General features: G+C 32.9%; 3 protein-coding genes across 4 annotated transcripts; all 3 read left to right on the top strand.

Moving 5' to 3' along the window:
• The first annotated feature begins 907 nt into the window (after positions 1 to 907).
• Positions 908 to 5,324, top strand: LOC142534840 (uncharacterized). Of its 2 annotated transcripts, XM_075641560.1 has the most exons (5): positions 908 to 1,392; positions 2,206 to 2,613; positions 2,859 to 2,951; positions 3,736 to 3,875; positions 4,652 to 5,324. In XM_075641560.1, exons 1-5 carry the CDS (start codon positions 949 to 951, stop codon positions 5,091 to 5,093), a joined length of 1,527 nt encoding a protein of 508 aa, XP_075497675.1. In that variant the 5' UTR covers positions 908 to 948; the 3' UTR covers positions 5,094 to 5,324. The 2 variants fall into 2 exon arrangements, with proteins under 2 accessions (XP_075497675.1, XP_075497676.1); XM_075641561.1 differs by lacking the exon at positions 2,859 to 2,951.
• A 5,638-nt stretch (positions 5,325 to 10,962) lies between these two features.
• LOC142534845 (uncharacterized) lies at positions 10,963 to 13,693 on the top strand. Its single transcript, XM_075641568.1, has 3 exons — positions 10,963 to 11,363; positions 11,461 to 11,685; positions 13,366 to 13,693. The coding sequence occupies exons 1-3, from the start codon at positions 11,091 to 11,093 to the stop codon at positions 13,411 to 13,413; spliced, it is 546 nt and encodes a 181-aa protein (XP_075497683.1). The 5' UTR covers positions 10,963 to 11,090; the 3' UTR covers positions 13,414 to 13,693.
• A 2,736-nt stretch (positions 13,694 to 16,429) lies between these two features.
• On the top strand, positions 16,430 to 17,602 carry LOC142534841 (transcription repressor OFP7-like). Its single transcript, XM_075641562.1, has one exon. It carries the CDS (start codon positions 16,446 to 16,448, stop codon positions 17,457 to 17,459), a length of 1,014 nt encoding a protein of 337 aa, XP_075497677.1. The 5' UTR covers positions 16,430 to 16,445; the 3' UTR covers positions 17,460 to 17,602.
• Positions 17,603 to 17,841: the final 239 nt, after the last annotated feature.

The raw sequence follows: 17,841 nt of genomic DNA, 5'->3' as shown, positions 1-17,841 counted from the left end.
AACACCACAAAATCATTGAGAACGTAAATCGTTGTTTGAATATGGACTCATAAAAAGCGATCCATTTATAATGGGCCTAATTATTTTCAAATAAAATATTAATTAGGAGAAATCCCATCAAAATTATGCCTGATATTTTCCTTGGTACTTAGTTTTTCAAAAGAAAAACTATTATAAAAAAATTATTTACAGAAACGTAGCTTGAGAGGGGAGGGGGTTTGATTGATATGTAAATTTGGATTTGGTGTCTTCACTGATCCAAACTGCCTTAAAAAGATGAGTTGAGATATGTACACATGTTTGTTTACTTTCTCACACATGGGAAATATAAATCAATCAAACTGTTTATGAGCTATTCGAAGCTCGATTCGATAAAAGCTCGTTTGAGCTCGTTTAATGAGGTTCGTTAAGATAAACGAACCAAGTTCAAGCTCTACAATATTCGGCTCGTTAGCTCGTGAACATGTGCGTTAGTAAATTCATAAGTAATATCTTAGATGAAAAATAATAATTTTGATATTTAATTTATTGATTTAACATATTAATTATGAAGTATATAGAAAAATCTATTAAATTTATTTATTATAATAAATTGACAAATTTTAATAAGAATATTATATTTTTTTCTAAATGTATAATTTATCTTTTAATGAATTTAATAAATATTTAAATGTATAATTCATATTTATTGAGCTCGTTTAGGTTCGATAAAAGCTTGAATAAGCTCGTGAGCCATGAATATATTTTTTAAATAAAGCTCGAGCTCCGCTCAATTATAAATAAGTCAAACTCAAATATTCAAGAGCTCGGCTCGACTCGACTCGGCTCGGCTCGGTTACATTCCTGCTCACACATGTGAAAAAATAATAATTTTTTCAAATTTTACTGAATCCACCTATTTAAAGTCACCTCGAGTGAACCAACGAGCTCGCCCTGCAGCAGATAACTATGGCGGATGTGGTATGCAATCCAAAGCCCTCCAATAGAGCTATGCAGTCGCCATTTGTTGGCGCCTTCAGTACCATTCATCATCTGCAATTGCTTGGAACTTGCACAAAATCCTCTTCCTCGCGTCGTAGGTACCGTGCATATCCCTGTCTTTCTTGCAATTACAATGACCAGAGTAGTGTTTGGAGTGAGGATTTATGGACTCGGCTGAGACCTCGTGGGGAATTTAAGGTTGGTTGCAAAAGGGAGAAGGTGAACACGAAGGGGAAGGAGAATGTGTGGAGTGTCGATAATGAGATGGCAAAAGTCGAGAAAGGTAAGGAGAGGTCAAGGAGGAGGAAAAGTAAAGAAGGGAAGAGGGTGAGGAATGTGAATAGGAAAGGTGATAGAGTTATGGTGTCTGCTTCTATGTTAATGGAAGTAGAAACAATTTTGCAAACACAGGTAATATCCGGTGATGCTTTGAAGAGTCCTGTTCTTTCATTTTACCAATCTGAAAATTTTCTTTTTTATGCTATGTGGTGATGTTATCTCAATTGGGTGATGTGTCTGATTTTTCAACTTCGAATGGTCTTTTCCTTATGCTGTCAGTCGGACCATGGATATTATAATTGTTCGGATTGTGTTGTATTATGCCCTTATTTATCCTATGAGACATCGCAAAATGATTCTGAAAAGTAAAGTTTGGGTCACTATGGGAGATATGATATTTAACAATTACAGTATTAGGTTATTGTGCATATTAAAATTCTATTAGCTTTGAATAAATTGGTAACTGCAATCCTATCATAATCAAAGAGAAGTTCTTTATTTATCGTTTTGTAGATTAGCCTCTAGTCATTGTTCAATGGGTCCATTTGCTGTTGCATTACCTTTAAGCTGATGGAGATTCAAGAAATCAGTTCTATCAGAAACCCTGTATGTTTCTCAGTTATATGAACATGCTTTGAAAATGGATGTTCAACTTTATCATTGATTTCTTTAGCATATCCGTAACAGTGACAAAAATTATGAAAACTGGCGAAGTTATTTTCTCATGTGAATTTGGAGACAGTTGTCCTCTTTCATGTAACTTAACAAAGTGATTGAGAAACATATGAATCTGGAACCCCAATCTGCTTTTGGTCAGTCGGTCAATTGCTGCTGAATGAAATGCACTTTTAACTTGTGGTTCAGTTCGAAGGGGCTTCCTACATTCCCACCCCTCCTCCACACACATTTACATAATTTAATCCATGTACAGTATCATTGTTTCAGGAACCAGTTATTCTTCCTGCATGGAACACATTTACAAGTAGTGTCAGTGGAATATGGAAGGGTGTGGGAGCTGTTTTTTCTCCTATCACTGCCAAGATGGAGCCAATTGATATTGGGAGAAGGAATGAGAACCTATTTGACTGCTATACCATGTCTCGTCTCGACGTCGTTCCATCTACTTCTGGGACTCGAAAGTCTCATATTCAGAGGAAAATAAATTGGGTTACATTGAATCCTTTTGGTGAAGCTCAACAAAGCGGAAGTGGTGTTGGATACAAAGACGAAGATGCATCTGTTGGAAAATTGAATGTTTGCTTTTTGCCGAAATTTGATTCCTTTGACCTTGGAAGTAGTGATGTCATGGAAGAAGATGTAATGGGAATGGAACCTGGTCTTGTATTCTTCGAGGTAGTACCAGATACTGTGTATCTGTGCCTTATGTTGATCCCCTAAATTTTTTTTATTGGCAGCTAACATGCGCCTTGGTTATTTCTTGGAGAGAACTAATAAATCTGTTGACCAAAACTAAAAGAAAATAATTGGTTTAAGGTACTTTGAGTGAATGATTGACGAAAGCTTATGATGTTTGTGGACGAATAAAGTCATGTAAGCTTGGTCATGGATTTGTTCTTTTTTTTCAAAACGAATTGCAGGATGGATCTTATTCAAGAGGTCCAGTGGATATTCCGATTGGCGGATTAGATGAGTCCAACTATTACCTTTCCCCAACTTTCAAATTTGAACAAGTATGTTAATTTCCTTGAGTTTCTTTTTGTTGCTTTTGTCTCGTGGGTAGGTCGTCCTTTCTTGTTTAATCACATTATAAAATGTGTTGTAGTGATCTTGGCTACATTTGATTTCCCCAAGTATGAGATAAAGTACCCAAATGCCAAGATTTAGTGCAGTAGGATGCTCATAGTTAGATAGTTTGACCTTGTATCATAAAAGGATGGAGTATTTGAAAATGTTGAAGTGTTTGCCGAGTTGAAATTTTAATATGTCGATAACTGAAGGTGTGCATTACATTTTTTTTCTCTATCTTCGATTCTCCATGGCCACTCCTAACCTTACTTCTGAAGTCAGTCAATTCTATTTTTTTAAATGAATTTGTTGCATGGAAGCTGCAAAGGAATCTGTTACTGTTGTTTTGATCCAAAGGTTTTAACTATAATTTATAAGACCTTCCGGCGAATCTTGAGAACCATTTAGTGCCTTTGTCCCATCTGTCTCCATGCTTTGGCTCTGTCTTTTACCACTTGTATCGATGGTCGTCACTATCTGTTTTGTTTCTGTTGTCAATTTGGAGTATTATGTTTCGAGTTCAAAACATTTGTTTTTTTATTACCATTACCCCTTCTCTTCCTCTTTTTATTTCTCTGCGTGTTTTGGTTCTTAACCACTAAATGTGTGAACGGCATGAATTGCACATATGATCTGATTTTCGGTAAACTTGTTTATGATGGAAACATTTATTCTCTCGTTTCCTTGAATAAAAAAAGATATGATTAATCTTCCATGTTTTCGTTCAAGTGTTTGGTTAAAGGTTGCCACAATAGGTTGCGTGTTGTGCATACTATAGAATTCAGTGATTCAGGTTCAGATATCCAAATTATGAGGGTTGCCGTTTATGAAGAGAAATGGGTTAGTCCAGCCAACATTTCTGACTCCAGGTATGGTAGGTCGTCACGTTATTTTTCCCGTTTTAATGCATTTCAAGTTTTATCGATATGTTGCAAACTTCCTTTTACCCCTTCCATTGGCTAATATGTAACAATCAGTCAAGGAACAGGATTTTATTTATTGCTAGGGAGCTTCGTCAAAATTACCTTATGTATACATTATGGATCCTGAAAGTTTTTGTATTTTCTTAAAATTTATTCCACCAGGGCTGATTTTGTTGGCCATGGTTAAAACTTGTGTAGTTTATGAAAACATGTGGCAAATGGCAGGAAACGGTTTGTAAACTCTTGGAAACTAGTTACTTAATTTGGGGACACCGGGTTAAGCAACCTGGAAAGATTTCAGTTTCATGATGCTACTTTTCTATGCAGCGGATTTCTCTACTACCAAAATACACAAATATAATCTATGTTAGCTTAATGCCCATCTAGATTTTTTTAGTTCATATTTTTCCTCATTATACGATATTGTGACAATCCTGTGCCTAGTCACTATTGACTGGCTTGATTTGCTCTTTAATCAAATGGATGGATTTTCATAACTGGAAAATGTCTTATTTTGAGGATAGCTGGAAAATGTGTTGGCGTGTTTTAAAACTTAATGCAAAAGTTGGTTCTTCAGCTCAACAGATGTGTATGATTCTTGCATTATTTTCATAAATAATTTTGAAATTCAGGATTTCTCAATATCTTTTGGTAATGAATAATTCGATCCTCTGCCTGTCTGACATCTATTTAGCTCATATTTTCAATTTTTGTCACAACAGTGGGCCCGAGCTAGACCTGATGCCATTTTCCCAAAGGAAAAGAGTCCACCCCTCACAACTGACCGGATCGTGGAAAGTATTTGAAATAAGTGCCACACCTATATACAATGAGGAGATACCAATACAAGAAACCAACGACATGCCTTACGTGTATCTCTGCATGGAAAACCTAAAAAAGAGAACCTCCCCGGAAAACCTCGTGTACTTTGGTGAAGAAGAAATGATGGACATGCAGGATGTTGCTGTCCTATGGCTGCCGGGAGGCATTACCGCCTATGTCGATGTAAAGGAAGATGGAATTCTGTGTATTGGCGTTGGTTGGTATTCAGACGAAGGGATCAACCTTGTCATGGAAAGGGATTATGGGATGGATGGAAAATTCAAGGAAGTTAGATGGAAATCTGAAATGAAGAGAAGATGGTCTAATCTTCCCCTTACGTGATTTGTGAAATCGACCTATTTTTTTTTGGGATTTTTTTCTTTGTTCATAGTTTCATGGAAATGAAAATTTGATCGCTTAATGTATTGTAATTGTGTCTGTCGGCACACTTTTGTTTATATATTTTACTCCAGTTTGCTCTGTGAAGCAATATCTGGTTGGGGCGGTTTTAACAATATGGAAACATGAATTATGGTTATGCACACAATTATTATGAATTTTGAGGGTTGCTTTTATTCTATTGGGTAGTACTCCCAGATAAATCCAAATTGATTGTTTTTTCGTCATATATGTAGTTATGTTTAAGATAATACAAATGGATGTGGTTATATGTTCGTTTAATTCGAGATTGTGACGTGGGTAGTTGTTTGAGTAGTTGAACATAACGAGCTTTTCTTGTGCATTTTTTAAACGATAAGCAATGATACAAGTACAACAATGATGGAAGATGTTAGTGATGCCGACTATGATAAATCCATGAGTTTTTGTGCATATGATTAGGGATCCTTTTGATCCGTCTCTATGAAAGATACCAAAACTCTTAATCATTATATAGCTATTTAAAACTTTATATATCATCATATTTATTGAAAAGGATGCTATCAAATTTATATTATATTTGATTTTTTTTTTTACATTTGACGAATGCAATCCAATTATAGCGACTACTGACTATATCATTGATCGACTAAGCACGTGTTATTTTAAATATTTTTCATGGCCTGATTGTGATTTATGTCCTCTAATTTGTCAAATTTTAATTTTTAGTTCGATTGACAATATTAGTTTTTTTCGATCCAAGTATTAGTGTCGCATCAACTGTACAGATGAGAACCAGCTTAAATGGTAAAAAGATGCCGAATTAGCGAACAAAATTAGACTAAAATTTAACTAGTTAAATGACATTCAATACCTAGTCATAATTTTTTAGAAATCAGTACCTGACAAATCTATGCTTTTAGTTTAACTCCTCACAAAGCAAAAGTTACATTTTTACCCTTTATTATTTAAATAAATATATTATTTTAGTCACAAAAATTACATGAATCTTCTTCATTTAAAATATAATTTTATAAAAAATTTGTTTCTCAATTATCATGGAATAAAAATAAATACTTATTTTGATATATAAAGTACCTATTATGGGGTTTCAGATACTTGATTTCGCTCTTTGAATACTCCAAATAAATAGGAAAATACTATATTTTCGAGCATTCACCATAAATTCTGTCATTGTTAGTCTTTTCATGAAAAATACATTAGGATGACTTATTCATGTCATTTTATTTTTTTAGAAAAAACATAGGTCATCACTCATCTTGAAATAAAATTAAGTATTTATTTTGATCTACAAAATACCTATTTTGGAGTTTCAAATGCTTGATTTGACTATTTTAATAATCCAAATGTGTAAGAAAATACTGGATCTTCGAGCTATCACAATAAATTCAATAATTGTTGGTCTTTTCATTGAAAATACATTAAGATTACTTATTCATGTCATCTAATTTTTTAAAAAATATAGTTTATCACTAATTGTTGAATTAGAAAAAGTACTTATTTTGGGGTTCCAAATATTTGATTTGGCTATTTGAATACTTCAAATGTGCAAGAAAATACTTAAGTTTCAAGTAATATTAAGTAACTTTTGATGATGTCATTTGTGAAGTTAAAATGTGATACTTAAATTGGTACCAAGAGTATATAATTAGAATCTATAAATACATGATTTTACCCCGTAAATACTCATATACAATAATTTGAGGATGCCAAAATATAATTTGAAGTTAATAATAATTGACACCGATAATGATATTCGTGAAGTAAAAATGTGATACTTAAATTAATACAAATAATACATAATTCGAGTCCACAAATACTTGATTTTACCGTTTAAATAGTCAAATTCGATTGAGTATGTAAAAATATATAGTTTGAAGATAATATTAAATGTTCTTTGACGATAATATTTGTGAATAAAAAACGTGCTACCTAAATTGGTACAAATAGTACCTAATTTGATTTCACATATACTTGATTTTGTCTTTTTAATACTCAAATTTGATTATTTTGGTATATAAAAGAATATATTTTCAAGTAATATTGAGTGACTTTTGATGTGTCATTTTTGAAATTAAAATGTGATACCTAAATTAGTACAAAAAGTATCTATTCGAGTCTGCCAATACGTGAAGTACTTAATTTGGGCAAATACTTGATTTCGTAAATGAGATACTCACAATATGTACTAAAATACTGGATAATCGAATAAACAACGTAGGTTCACCAAGTGTTGGTATTTTTATGGAATATACATTTGGATGACATATTAATCTCATTTAATATTTTTTTTATAAAAAAACAAATTTTCAATTAAGCATGAATATTTTAAAGTACTTATTTTTACTTAAGAAGTACCTAATTTGAGTTTGCAAATACTTGATTTCGTAAATGAGATACTCACATTATGTATTAAAATATTGAATATTCGAATAGGAAAACGTAAGTTCAACAAGTATTGATATTTCCATATAATAAGTATTTGGATGACATATTCATCTCATTTAAAAAAAATTGTAAAAGAAAAAACAAATTCCCAACTAAGCATGGAAATTCTAAAGTACATATTTTTATTTGAGAAGTGCCTAATTTGATTTAGTATATGAGATACTCATAATATGTAATAGAATACTGGATATTCGAATATGGAACGTAAGCTCACCAAGTGTTTATTGTTTCTTGAAAGATGCATTTGGATGACATATCCATCTCATTTAATTTTTTTTTGTAAAAACAAAAAACAAAAACAAAAACAAAAACAAATTCTCAACTAAGTATTGAAATTTTAAAATACTTAGTTTTATTTGAGAAATATCTAATTTGAGTTTGCAAATACTTTATATCTTGAATAAGATACTCACAATATGTGTTAAAATACTGGATATTCGAATAGGCAACGTAAGATCACCAAGTGTTGATCTTTCCATGGAAGATGCATTGATACGAAGAGTATATAAATTGGTGAAGTTAAAATATGGTAGCTAAATTGGTACAAATAGTATCTAATGCGAGTTCACAAATACTTGATTTTACTCCCTAGATTCTTATATCCAACTATTTGAGGATGTCAAATTATATAGTTTGAAGTTAATATTGAGTGGTCTTTGATGATGACATTCGTGAAGTAAAAATGTGATACCTAAATTAATACAAATAATACCAAATACGAATCCACAAATACTTGATTTTACTATTTAAATACTCAAATTCGATTATTTGATGATGTCAAAATATATAATTTGAAGTCAATATTGTGTGGCCTTTGATGATGAGATCCGTGAAATAAAAATGTAATACCTAAGTTGTTACAAGTATTACATAATTAGATTCCACTGATAATTGATTTTACCATTTTAAAACTCAAATTTGATAATAAGTATAATGAAAGAATATTGATACATATAATGAATGATTACCAATAAATATTATGAATGAATACTAATGAAGATGATATACAACGAAGTATTGTCTTGTCATTTAATGAATATCAACAAGTATTGTGAATGAATATTAATGTTACTATAAATTAATACTCATAAGTATAAAGAAAAACATACTAATAAGTATAATGAATAATTACCAATAAGTATTATGTCAAATAAGTATAATTGTCAAATAAGTCATTCAATGGATATCAAAAAGTATTGTAAATTAATATTGATGAGTATTTTATAAATAATTAATCTTAGAATCGATAGCTATACTTAAAGTGCAAACTTCAAGCTCATTTATGAACTATGTTCATAATATATATCTCCCAATTAGTTCATGATGAACAATGAACTATGTTTATTTATTTAAATGACATGAATAAGTATCCTAATGAATTTTTCATGGAAATATTGCATATTCGAATATCCAGTATTTTAATACATATTGTGATTATCTCATTTACGAAATCAAGTATTTGCAAACTCAAATTAGATACTTCTCAGGTAAAACTAAGTACTTTAAAATTTTCATGCTTATTTGAGAATATTTTTTACCAAAAAAATATTAAATAAAATGAATATGTAATCAAAATGTATCTTCCATGGAAAGACCAATACTTGGTGAACTTACGTTGCATATTCGAATATCCAGTAGTCTATTATATATTATGAGTATCTCGTGTACCAAATCAAGTATTTGCAATATGAAATTAGGTACTTCTCAAGTAAAATTAAGTATTTTTAAATATTCATACTTATTTGATAATTTGGTTTTTTTTTACAAAAAATATTAAATAAGATAAATATGTCATCCAAATGCATTTTTCACAGAAATACCAACACTTGGTGAACTTACGTTGCATATTCGAATATCAAATATTCTATTACATATTATGAGTATCTCATCTACTAAATTAAGTATTTGAAATATGAAATTATGTACTTCTCAAGTAAACTAAGTATTTTAAAATTTTCATGCTTATTTGAGATTTTTTTTTACAGAAAATATATTAAATGAGATAAATATGTCATCCAAACGAATCTTCCATGGAAAGCCAACACTTGGTAAACTTACGTTGCATATTTGAATATCTAATACTCCATTAAATATTATGAGTATCTCTTGTACCAAATCGAGTATTTGCAAACTCAAATTAGGTACTTCTCATCCAAATGCATGCATATTTCATGAAAATACCAACACTTGGAGAACTTACGTTGCTTATTCGAATATCCAATATTTTAATACATATCGTGAGTATCTCATTTACGAAATCAAGTATTTGCGAACTCAAATTAGGTACTTCTCATGTAAAACTAAGTACTTTAAAATTTGCATACTTATTTGAGAATTTGGTTTTTTAACAAAAATTATTAAATGAGATTAATATGTCATCCGAATGCATTTTCATTGAAATACCAATATTTGATGAATTTACGTTGTCTATTCGAATATCCAGTATTTTAATACATATTATGAGTATCTCATTTACGAAATCAAGTATTTGCAAACTGAAAGTAGACATTTCTCAAGTAAAACTAAGTATTTTAAAATTTACATGCTCAGTTGAGAATTTGATTTTTTTTTTACAAAAAAATATTAAATGAGATGAATATGTCATTCAAATACACATTTCATGAAAAGACAAACAGTGACTGAATTTATGGTGATCGTTCAAGATCCAGTATTTTCTTACATATTTAGAGTATTTAAAGAGCCAAATCAAGTATCTGAAACTTAAAAATAGATATTTTTTATGTCAAAATAAGTACTTAATCTTATTTTAATGATGATTGATGAACTATATTTTTTTTAAAATAAAATGACATGAATAAGTCATCATAATGTATTTTTAATGAAAAACCAACGACGACTGAATTTATGGTGATTGTTAGAAAATATAGTATTTTTTTACACATTTGAAGTATTCAAATAACAAAATAAAGTATCTGAAACCACAGAAGAGGTACTAATATTTTGGTAGATAGAAAACACACAATTAATTTGGTGAATAAAATTATATATTTATTTAAATAGTAAAAGGGCAAAAATGTAAAATTATCTTTGTAGGTAGTTAAAACTAAGTTTGTAGTGTTGTCAGGTATTAATTTGTAAAAAAAATCTTCTAGGTACTGAATCTTAAATGAAAGATGTGCATATGTATTTTTTCCAAATTTACCCATGATTTAACTGCATAAAGTTTTTTTAAAAAAAAAAAACCATGAATTTTTTTTAATTATTTACAAGTAGCTTTTTAAGGCCCTGATGGGAAGAATAATGTCTGAATCGGGTAATATCAAGTGGCCCAAAAGTCTTAACGAAAAAGATCCATTTTCATGGCGTTGGCCCACTGCATTACTTAAAATCCCCTACCGGATCTATCCATTCTTCCCGACTCAAGAAATAATTCAATCGCTGCAAAATCCAACGATCTTCGCATGAATCTTCATTTTCTGCATTCGTAATCTCTGTCGTGGACCCCTTTTCCTTGGATTTGATCGGGAAGATATGAGGGATGATGACGCGTTGCCAATTTCAACGCCCACATCTTCATCGATTGTATCGGCATCGTCCTCGGGGATTCCGAAGCAGGACCATCCGCCGAGTTCCGTCGGCGTTTTCGGCCGCGGACGATACAAGTTTTGGGCTCTCGCAGCAATTATATTGTTAGCATTATGGTCAATGGTCACCGGGACCGTCTCTCTTCGGTGGTCCGCCGGGAATCTCAATCATGTTGCCGATGATTACCATTTCCCTTCCACTGATGATCTCGATGTCCTTGTATGGTCGATTTTCCCGTTTCATATGTTTGTAGATGCCTTAGTTGCGATTGAGGGTTTAAGTTAAGTGTGGTTTTTTATTTGTTCCTGTGTTTTAGGATTTGGAGGAGAGGGAGAAAATGGTGAAGCGCATGTGGGATGAGTACACCAACAGTCAACGGATCAGATTGGCTGGATTTTGGCAAGAGGCCTTCGTGGCCGCTTACGAGGATTTGACTAGCGAGGTGCCTGAAGTTCGACATGCTGCCGTTTCGGAGATCGCTAGGATGTCCGCGCTCTACATCAAGCTTGACCCTCCTCCTCTAGAATCTTCTATATCTTTGGTCAGTTAATCTCCTTAGCTTGGATTTAATTTACTTTGGGTCTTTTTATAATGTCTGATTTAAATATGGCTAGCTAGCTTCAAATCAAATACGGTAGTGTTTGCGGAATGGAGGGTTTGCATTTATTGAACTTCATTATGGAGTGAGTGAAATTTTACCGATATCACCTACTTATTCAGGCTCCTTGGCAGCATCCTAAGGTTCAATATTGATATGCCTGATTGTGGGGGAAGAGCGAGGTTCTAGGAGCTTTATTACTGCGTGCAAACTGGTTGTTTTTCATTAATTAGGTTGTTTTTCATTAATTAATTTCTCATGAGCTTGATGTTACCTCGAAGAACCATTGGTTTATATATGAATCTTTGACTGCATGTTGTTGAGAAAACCTTGTGAGTTGGGTGAGTGTTTTTAAGGAAATTGATTGCCTTCATAAGACCAAGAACTCCCCGTGGGCTGATGAGTAAGTTCCAAATATTGGTTTTTAACATCCATGGCTTGCCTAACCTTGAAGGACACAACCATGTCATCTCCGATGTCTCCAACTTTTTTAAAACTGGCTTTAACTGTGTCTAGTTTGGCATGGCTCAAAATCTGGAACATAAGACACGAGCTCCATACCATTATATCATATCCATCCTCGTGTCTACTTTGCCAGCTCAGCATATAAGGTGCGACTTAAGCTTTTGTCTTTCGGTCTTTATGTGGGGAAGGAAAAAGAACAAAAATGAGCATATGAGGCGGGAACTTCATCTTTTGCCATATAAGGCTTAATATCTGTATATAATGATGGAATATTTTTTCCTTTCTCCCAATGTTATCTAGAGTTAACATGGTAACTGTTAATCTGATTATGTTCTCCGTAGTGCTGAGTAGCAAACCTTAAATTATGCTCTAGTGGTGTGCCAAATGACTTAGTACCTAACCAGGAAATTTGGGCTGTCAGAATGAAATTACCTTCTGCCGCCTCAAATGTCCAAAATCTGGCCACGTAGCCAGATCGATAATTGACTTGTACCGTCAATGCTAGCAGAATCCTTCTGCCGGCATCAGCAGAGCTGCACCTAAGACCTCAGATTCAGAAACAAGGTAATGGTGTATTTCCTTTGGTTCAGAAAAATGGCTACTGTGGACCTAATCGTTTCTATACCCAAAAGATAATTCTAACTCTGTGTTAGAAGCCTGTCATTTCCATTATCGTGTCATCTACATAGACAAAAAGTACCGCAGTTTGAGAATCCTGCTGCTTGACGTACAAGGAATGATAATGACCTGGCAACTTACCTTCATCTCTTTAATGGCATTGAAAACTACAAATCCGCCACACTACTACCATTGTGAGGAAACCAACCAGACCATGATATCATTAAGAGATAATCTTTCTTTCATCATGCTCGATGGTGAGTTTTGGTTGTTGCTCAAGGTCAGAGCACTCTTCACCACATGAATATGCGAACTATTTTAAAAGTTGCTTTACTATGACGTGGATTTTCTTCTATAACTTGTCGAAATATTATCCTATAAAAAATATCATTTCATTACTTAAGCAGTTTATAATACCTATGGAAAGAACAGGTGGTAAAATGAGATTAAAATAAATCGTGAGATACGCTGCTTCGATATTCATTAACATACTTTATGTTCATACTCCTTACATAGACCATTTTCTCTTTACATTTTCAGAAATTGCGAAATTTGAATCGAAAGGAAGCTGAGCACACATCTGCATAACGTAACTCGTGACTTGGAAAACATGGAAGATCAGAGCCTGATAGTTGTTTCTTTGCATATACAATCAGCCTTGTTCAACAGTCTGTTACATACCCAATTTGAGGAAATATGGTTCTTAGTTCTCATTATTTTTTTAACACAGATAGTTTTTCTTTTAGTTAGGCATCGTTTTGTGTTTTTTTCTTTTGATCATTTTGTGATCACCATGTTACTATATGGTTTAAGAGTAAACAACCCATCATTCTTTTGATTTATGTAAAAGTTTTGTTACCATTTCTTTTGCTCCGGTCCAGAGATTTTAGTATCGTAATTATTACTATAGTTGCGGTAACGACTGTTCTGCTCATCTCAGTTGAGTTTTGGCCTGCGGAATGAGTGTAATCTATGGATAAACACCATCCCATACTGTCATTCTTGAAGAATGAATGGAGAAATTTGAAGGAAATTGGAGATCGTGGGCATGGGTGGGTGTTGGCGGGGGGTGGGGTTGTTATTTATTTAATTTAATTATTAAGATTGTGTTGGTCAAGTGATTTTAATGAATTTTTGAAAATCTTTCTGTGGTCCCATTATTAGATACAAATACAATTGCATTTACAGCGAGTATGTTTCCCTGGATTCCCCCTTTTGTACCTATGCTACTTCACTATGGAACTGAATCTAGTGTTGTATGTCAGTTCAAAATATTACTCTAATGATTTGTTTGAAATAGAACTCAGTAGATTTATTCTTGATGGAGACACAAGCATTATTCTACCATTTAAACAGTAATACAGAAATTTAAATATGGTAGGACCAAGTACAAAATACAAATGACAAAAATGATATTTTTTAAAATAAACAAATTTAGAAATTTTCCGAACATCCTCTATGAATCAATAGATTAATACATTACTACTATACGCAAAAGATTCATTTTGTTGTTTATTTTTTATTTGAACTCAATTATTCGATTTTTGCTTTATCTGTAAGTGATTATTTTCTTTTACTTTAAATGACACTTTAACAATATATTAAGTTATTATACTTTCATTAGTTTGCATCATGTTTCAAAATTTAATGTGTTGTAACATAAAATATAGTGGAGTGTAATTTTCACTCAATATTTTGATAAATATACCCTACCATTAGTTTTCGTAGTATACATTTTGTTGATAGCTTTTATATATACATATATATATATATATATATATTATGAGTACATTTATATTTCAAAAATAAGTTATTTTTAAAAAAAATTACTTAAAAATTAATAATTGAATTGATTAATGGACTCCGTACCGAAAAATTTAGAAAAACCAATTTGCTAAAAAGTGATAAGTGGGTGGTCTCACGCGCCATATAGCGCCTAGACACCCAGACAGTAGCTTAGGCGGAGTCTATGCAGTTTTTTGTTTTAAAGTTAAATGTTCAGTTCTTCAAGTTACATTTATATATTTGTCCAACACTTTCTCTTCTGTTTCAGTATCAGATTCAAACTCAAAATCTATTACAAAATGGACAAGTGATGATGGACATATACATAGTCACATGCTAACCCGCCTAGGCGGCTTATTAATGTCAGTCCAAACGAGTCACCATTTCAAAAATCAGGGTGGTAGATGACTATCGGATATTATTTCAGTATCAGAACGAGGTCATAAATTCAGTTCTATATTATTTACAAAGAAAGTGATCCACATGACCAATATATTAGCAACAAGTTAAAAATAATAATAAAAGTAATATTCTATTAATATTTTTTGGAGTTTAAATAATATTTTTTATATGATATAAAGTAATAAAATATTGTTAACATTAAAAATAAATTAATTAAAAATAATAATTATGTCTCAAGACATGTAAAATAAAGAAAATAATATTTTTGACAAGAAAAACGATAATATTTAGTTTTATTTTTATTCTCGAAAAATGCCCCCAACCAAAATTTTATAATTTTAAGAAGACGGCAAAATGAAAATGTCACAGCCCCATATGTTTCCTCCAAATGTAGTCCCAATTCGAGCCCACCAACCTGTAAATTGTAGTGATTCTGTTCATGCGCAGCTGTTGCCTTTCGCAACTTCGTAAAGCTCCAACGCATTAATTCCATAATTATAGTTTCTGAAAGGTTGTTTTTTTTTTTTTATCATTTCGATCATCTATACATGAATTTACACCAAAACTAAATAAATAGATATTTTGTGAGACGATGTTACGAATATTTTATTTGTGAGACGAATCAACACTACCGGTACTCTTGGCATAAAAAATAATATTTTTTTCATGGATAACTCAAATAAGAGATCTGTATCACAAAATACGATCCGTGAACCCGTCTCACACAAGTTGTTGTCAAATTAAAATTCTTAAAATAAAAAGAATGGTATAGAAAAATATACACATTTTAGCCGAAGGGACTTTCAAAACAAAATCAGCATCCTATGAAATGTTTCCCTCGCATATAATTTGTCGACCATCACATCATGTGTGCTCCATTTACGTAATCCTATGATCATATATTAAATTTTAAAAAAACTTTGTTTACGAAATTACGTAACAAATTTAGATATAAGTAGGTCTATTGTGAGACGGTCGGGTCAGTTCTATCGATATTCACAATAAAAGTAATACTCTTGTCCTAAAAAGTATTATTTTTTCATGCATGACCCAAATAAGATATACGTCTCACAAAATACGACCTGTAAGACCGTCTCACAAAAATTTTTATTTTTAAATATAGCATAGAAGAGAGTATTACGTTCTTTTTATCAATATACATGTCAAAACGTTGGATGTGAAATTACTAAACTCGATTTATCTATTTCATTTGTTGAGACATATTGATTTTGGATCGTAATATCGACGTCACAATCCACCTATTTTATGTGACGATGCGAGCTGAACCTAGCAATTTTTAACAACTATAATTATTAGAGTCCAAATTTGTGCTATATGAAATGGTACAGTGAAAATTAAAAGAAAAGGTGGAAAAGCCAAGAAAGTATTTCCGCTCCGCAGGTGTCTATGAGTCTATCGGTCTATATAAACGCATGTCACCTTCCTTCTCCATTTGCACAGCAACAATGGCGAAACGATTCAAGCTCAGGATCTGCAGAGCAATCGCTGCCACTTTGCAATCCTGCCGTTCGAAAGACCCTTTCAATCTCCCGCAAGATCCTGTCCCTTCATTCTCCCGCCTCTCCCAGGTCAACGCCAAATGCCCAAACCGCCGCCACAGCCCCTCCGGCTGTTGTTTATCTGAAAATAAGAAAGCTTTGGACAAAGAGATTACGGTGGCGAGTTTTCCGGAGCAATTCAAGTGGGAGAAGGAAGAGAAATGCAACGTGGTCGCTAACGTCTGCCAAGAATCCAAACCTCGCCGGAAAATGTACAACTCAGCCGCCTCCCGCGGCGACTCCGAAGACGACGACTTTACGTTTGCGAATCCTCCTCCGCGGCGGCAACCCGCGGCGGAGAAGAAGAAAAGACGCGCGAAGAGGAACAAGCGGAACGTCACTAGAAGAGTTCGCAAGAGCACCTCTTCAGGTGATAGTGGGTGGTTTAGCTGTGAATGCTGCCGAGGAGGCGGCGGCGGACACGAGGAGACAGAAACTCTCTTCTCCTCTTCCTTAACTCTGTCCACCGACTCTTCCTCAGAATTCAATCATCATTTCCCATTAAATCCCATCCGAAAGACCCAAAACTCGACAGCAAATTCCCCTGAATACAAAAGGAAACTCTCCAAAGCTACGAAACGTCCGGTTTTAAACCCGGCGTCAGAGGATGAAATTCCGGCGAGGCTGTCGATGTTCATGAAACTGACACCGTGCATCGTCGACGGCAAAATCAAGGAAAGCTTCGCGATCTTGAAGAGGTCCAAGAATCCGTACGAGGATTTCAAGAACTCAATGATAGACATGATTGTGGAGAAGCAGATGTTCGAACACCAAGATTTGGAGCAGCTGCTGCAGTGTTTCCTGTCGCTGAATTCCCGACATTACCACGGAATCATCATTCAAGCTTTTTATGAAATCTGGGATGCCATTTTTTCTGCAGAAGGTTAAAAAATTTTCTCCGGTAGTAGTCTCCGGCGGGTTTAATTCCAGATTCGGGCCCCTTTAATTAACCATCGGAAGATTAATTTTTAGATGTTCATCATATTTTTCTTTTATCCATCTATGTGTACTTATCTTGTTTCAGTATTTATTATTATAACTTACGTTATTCACAATATTAATTCACCCATTTGAAATAAAATCGATATATCTTTGGCATATATTTTCAACAATTATATATTGAATCATAATTTTTTTTGTTGAGTATGTCTTTTGTGAGACGGTCTCACGAATTTTTATCTGTGAGACGGGCCAACCCTACCGATATTCATAATAAAAAATAATACTCTTAGCATAAAAAATAATATTTTTTCATGGATGATCTAAATAA

The sequence above is a fragment of the Primulina tabacum genome, unplaced genomic scaffold, assembly GCF_025594145.1.
Source record: "Primulina tabacum isolate GXHZ01 unplaced genomic scaffold, ASM2559414v2 Contig710, whole genome shotgun sequence".
In the NCBI taxonomy this organism is placed as follows: Eukaryota; Viridiplantae; Streptophyta; class Magnoliopsida; order Lamiales; family Gesneriaceae; genus Primulina; species Primulina tabacum.
Note: the sequence above shows the minus strand (reverse complement) of the source record. Positions and strands in the feature narration are given on the sequence as shown.

Excerpts from the sequence above, each read along its gene's own strand:
- LOC142534841 (XM_075641562.1), top strand. The coding sequence starts at position 16,446 with ATGTCACCTTCCTTCTCCATTTGCACAGCAACAATGGCGAAACGATTC.
- LOC142534845 (XM_075641568.1), top strand. The coding sequence starts at position 11,091 with ATGAGGGATGATGACGCGTTGCCAATTTCAACGCCCACATCTTCATCG. Across the intron at positions 11,364-11,460 it reads CTGATGATCTCGATGTCCTT|GATTTGGAGGAGAGGGAGAA; the intron begins GTATGGTCGATT and ends CCTGTGTTTTAG. Across the intron at positions 11,686-13,365 it reads TAGAATCTTCTATATCTTTG|AAATTGCGAAATTTGAATCG; the intron begins GTCAGTTAATCT and ends TTACATTTTCAG.
- LOC142534840 (XM_075641560.1), top strand. The coding sequence starts at position 949 with ATGGCGGATGTGGTATGCAATCCAAAGCCCTCCAATAGAGCTATGCAG. Across the intron at positions 2,614-2,858 it reads CTGGTCTTGTATTCTTCGAG|GATGGATCTTATTCAAGAGG; the intron begins GTAGTACCAGAT and ends AACGAATTGCAG. Across the intron at positions 2,952-3,735 it reads CAACTTTCAAATTTGAACAA|TGTTTGGTTAAAGGTTGCCA; the intron begins GTATGTTAATTT and ends TTTTCGTTCAAG.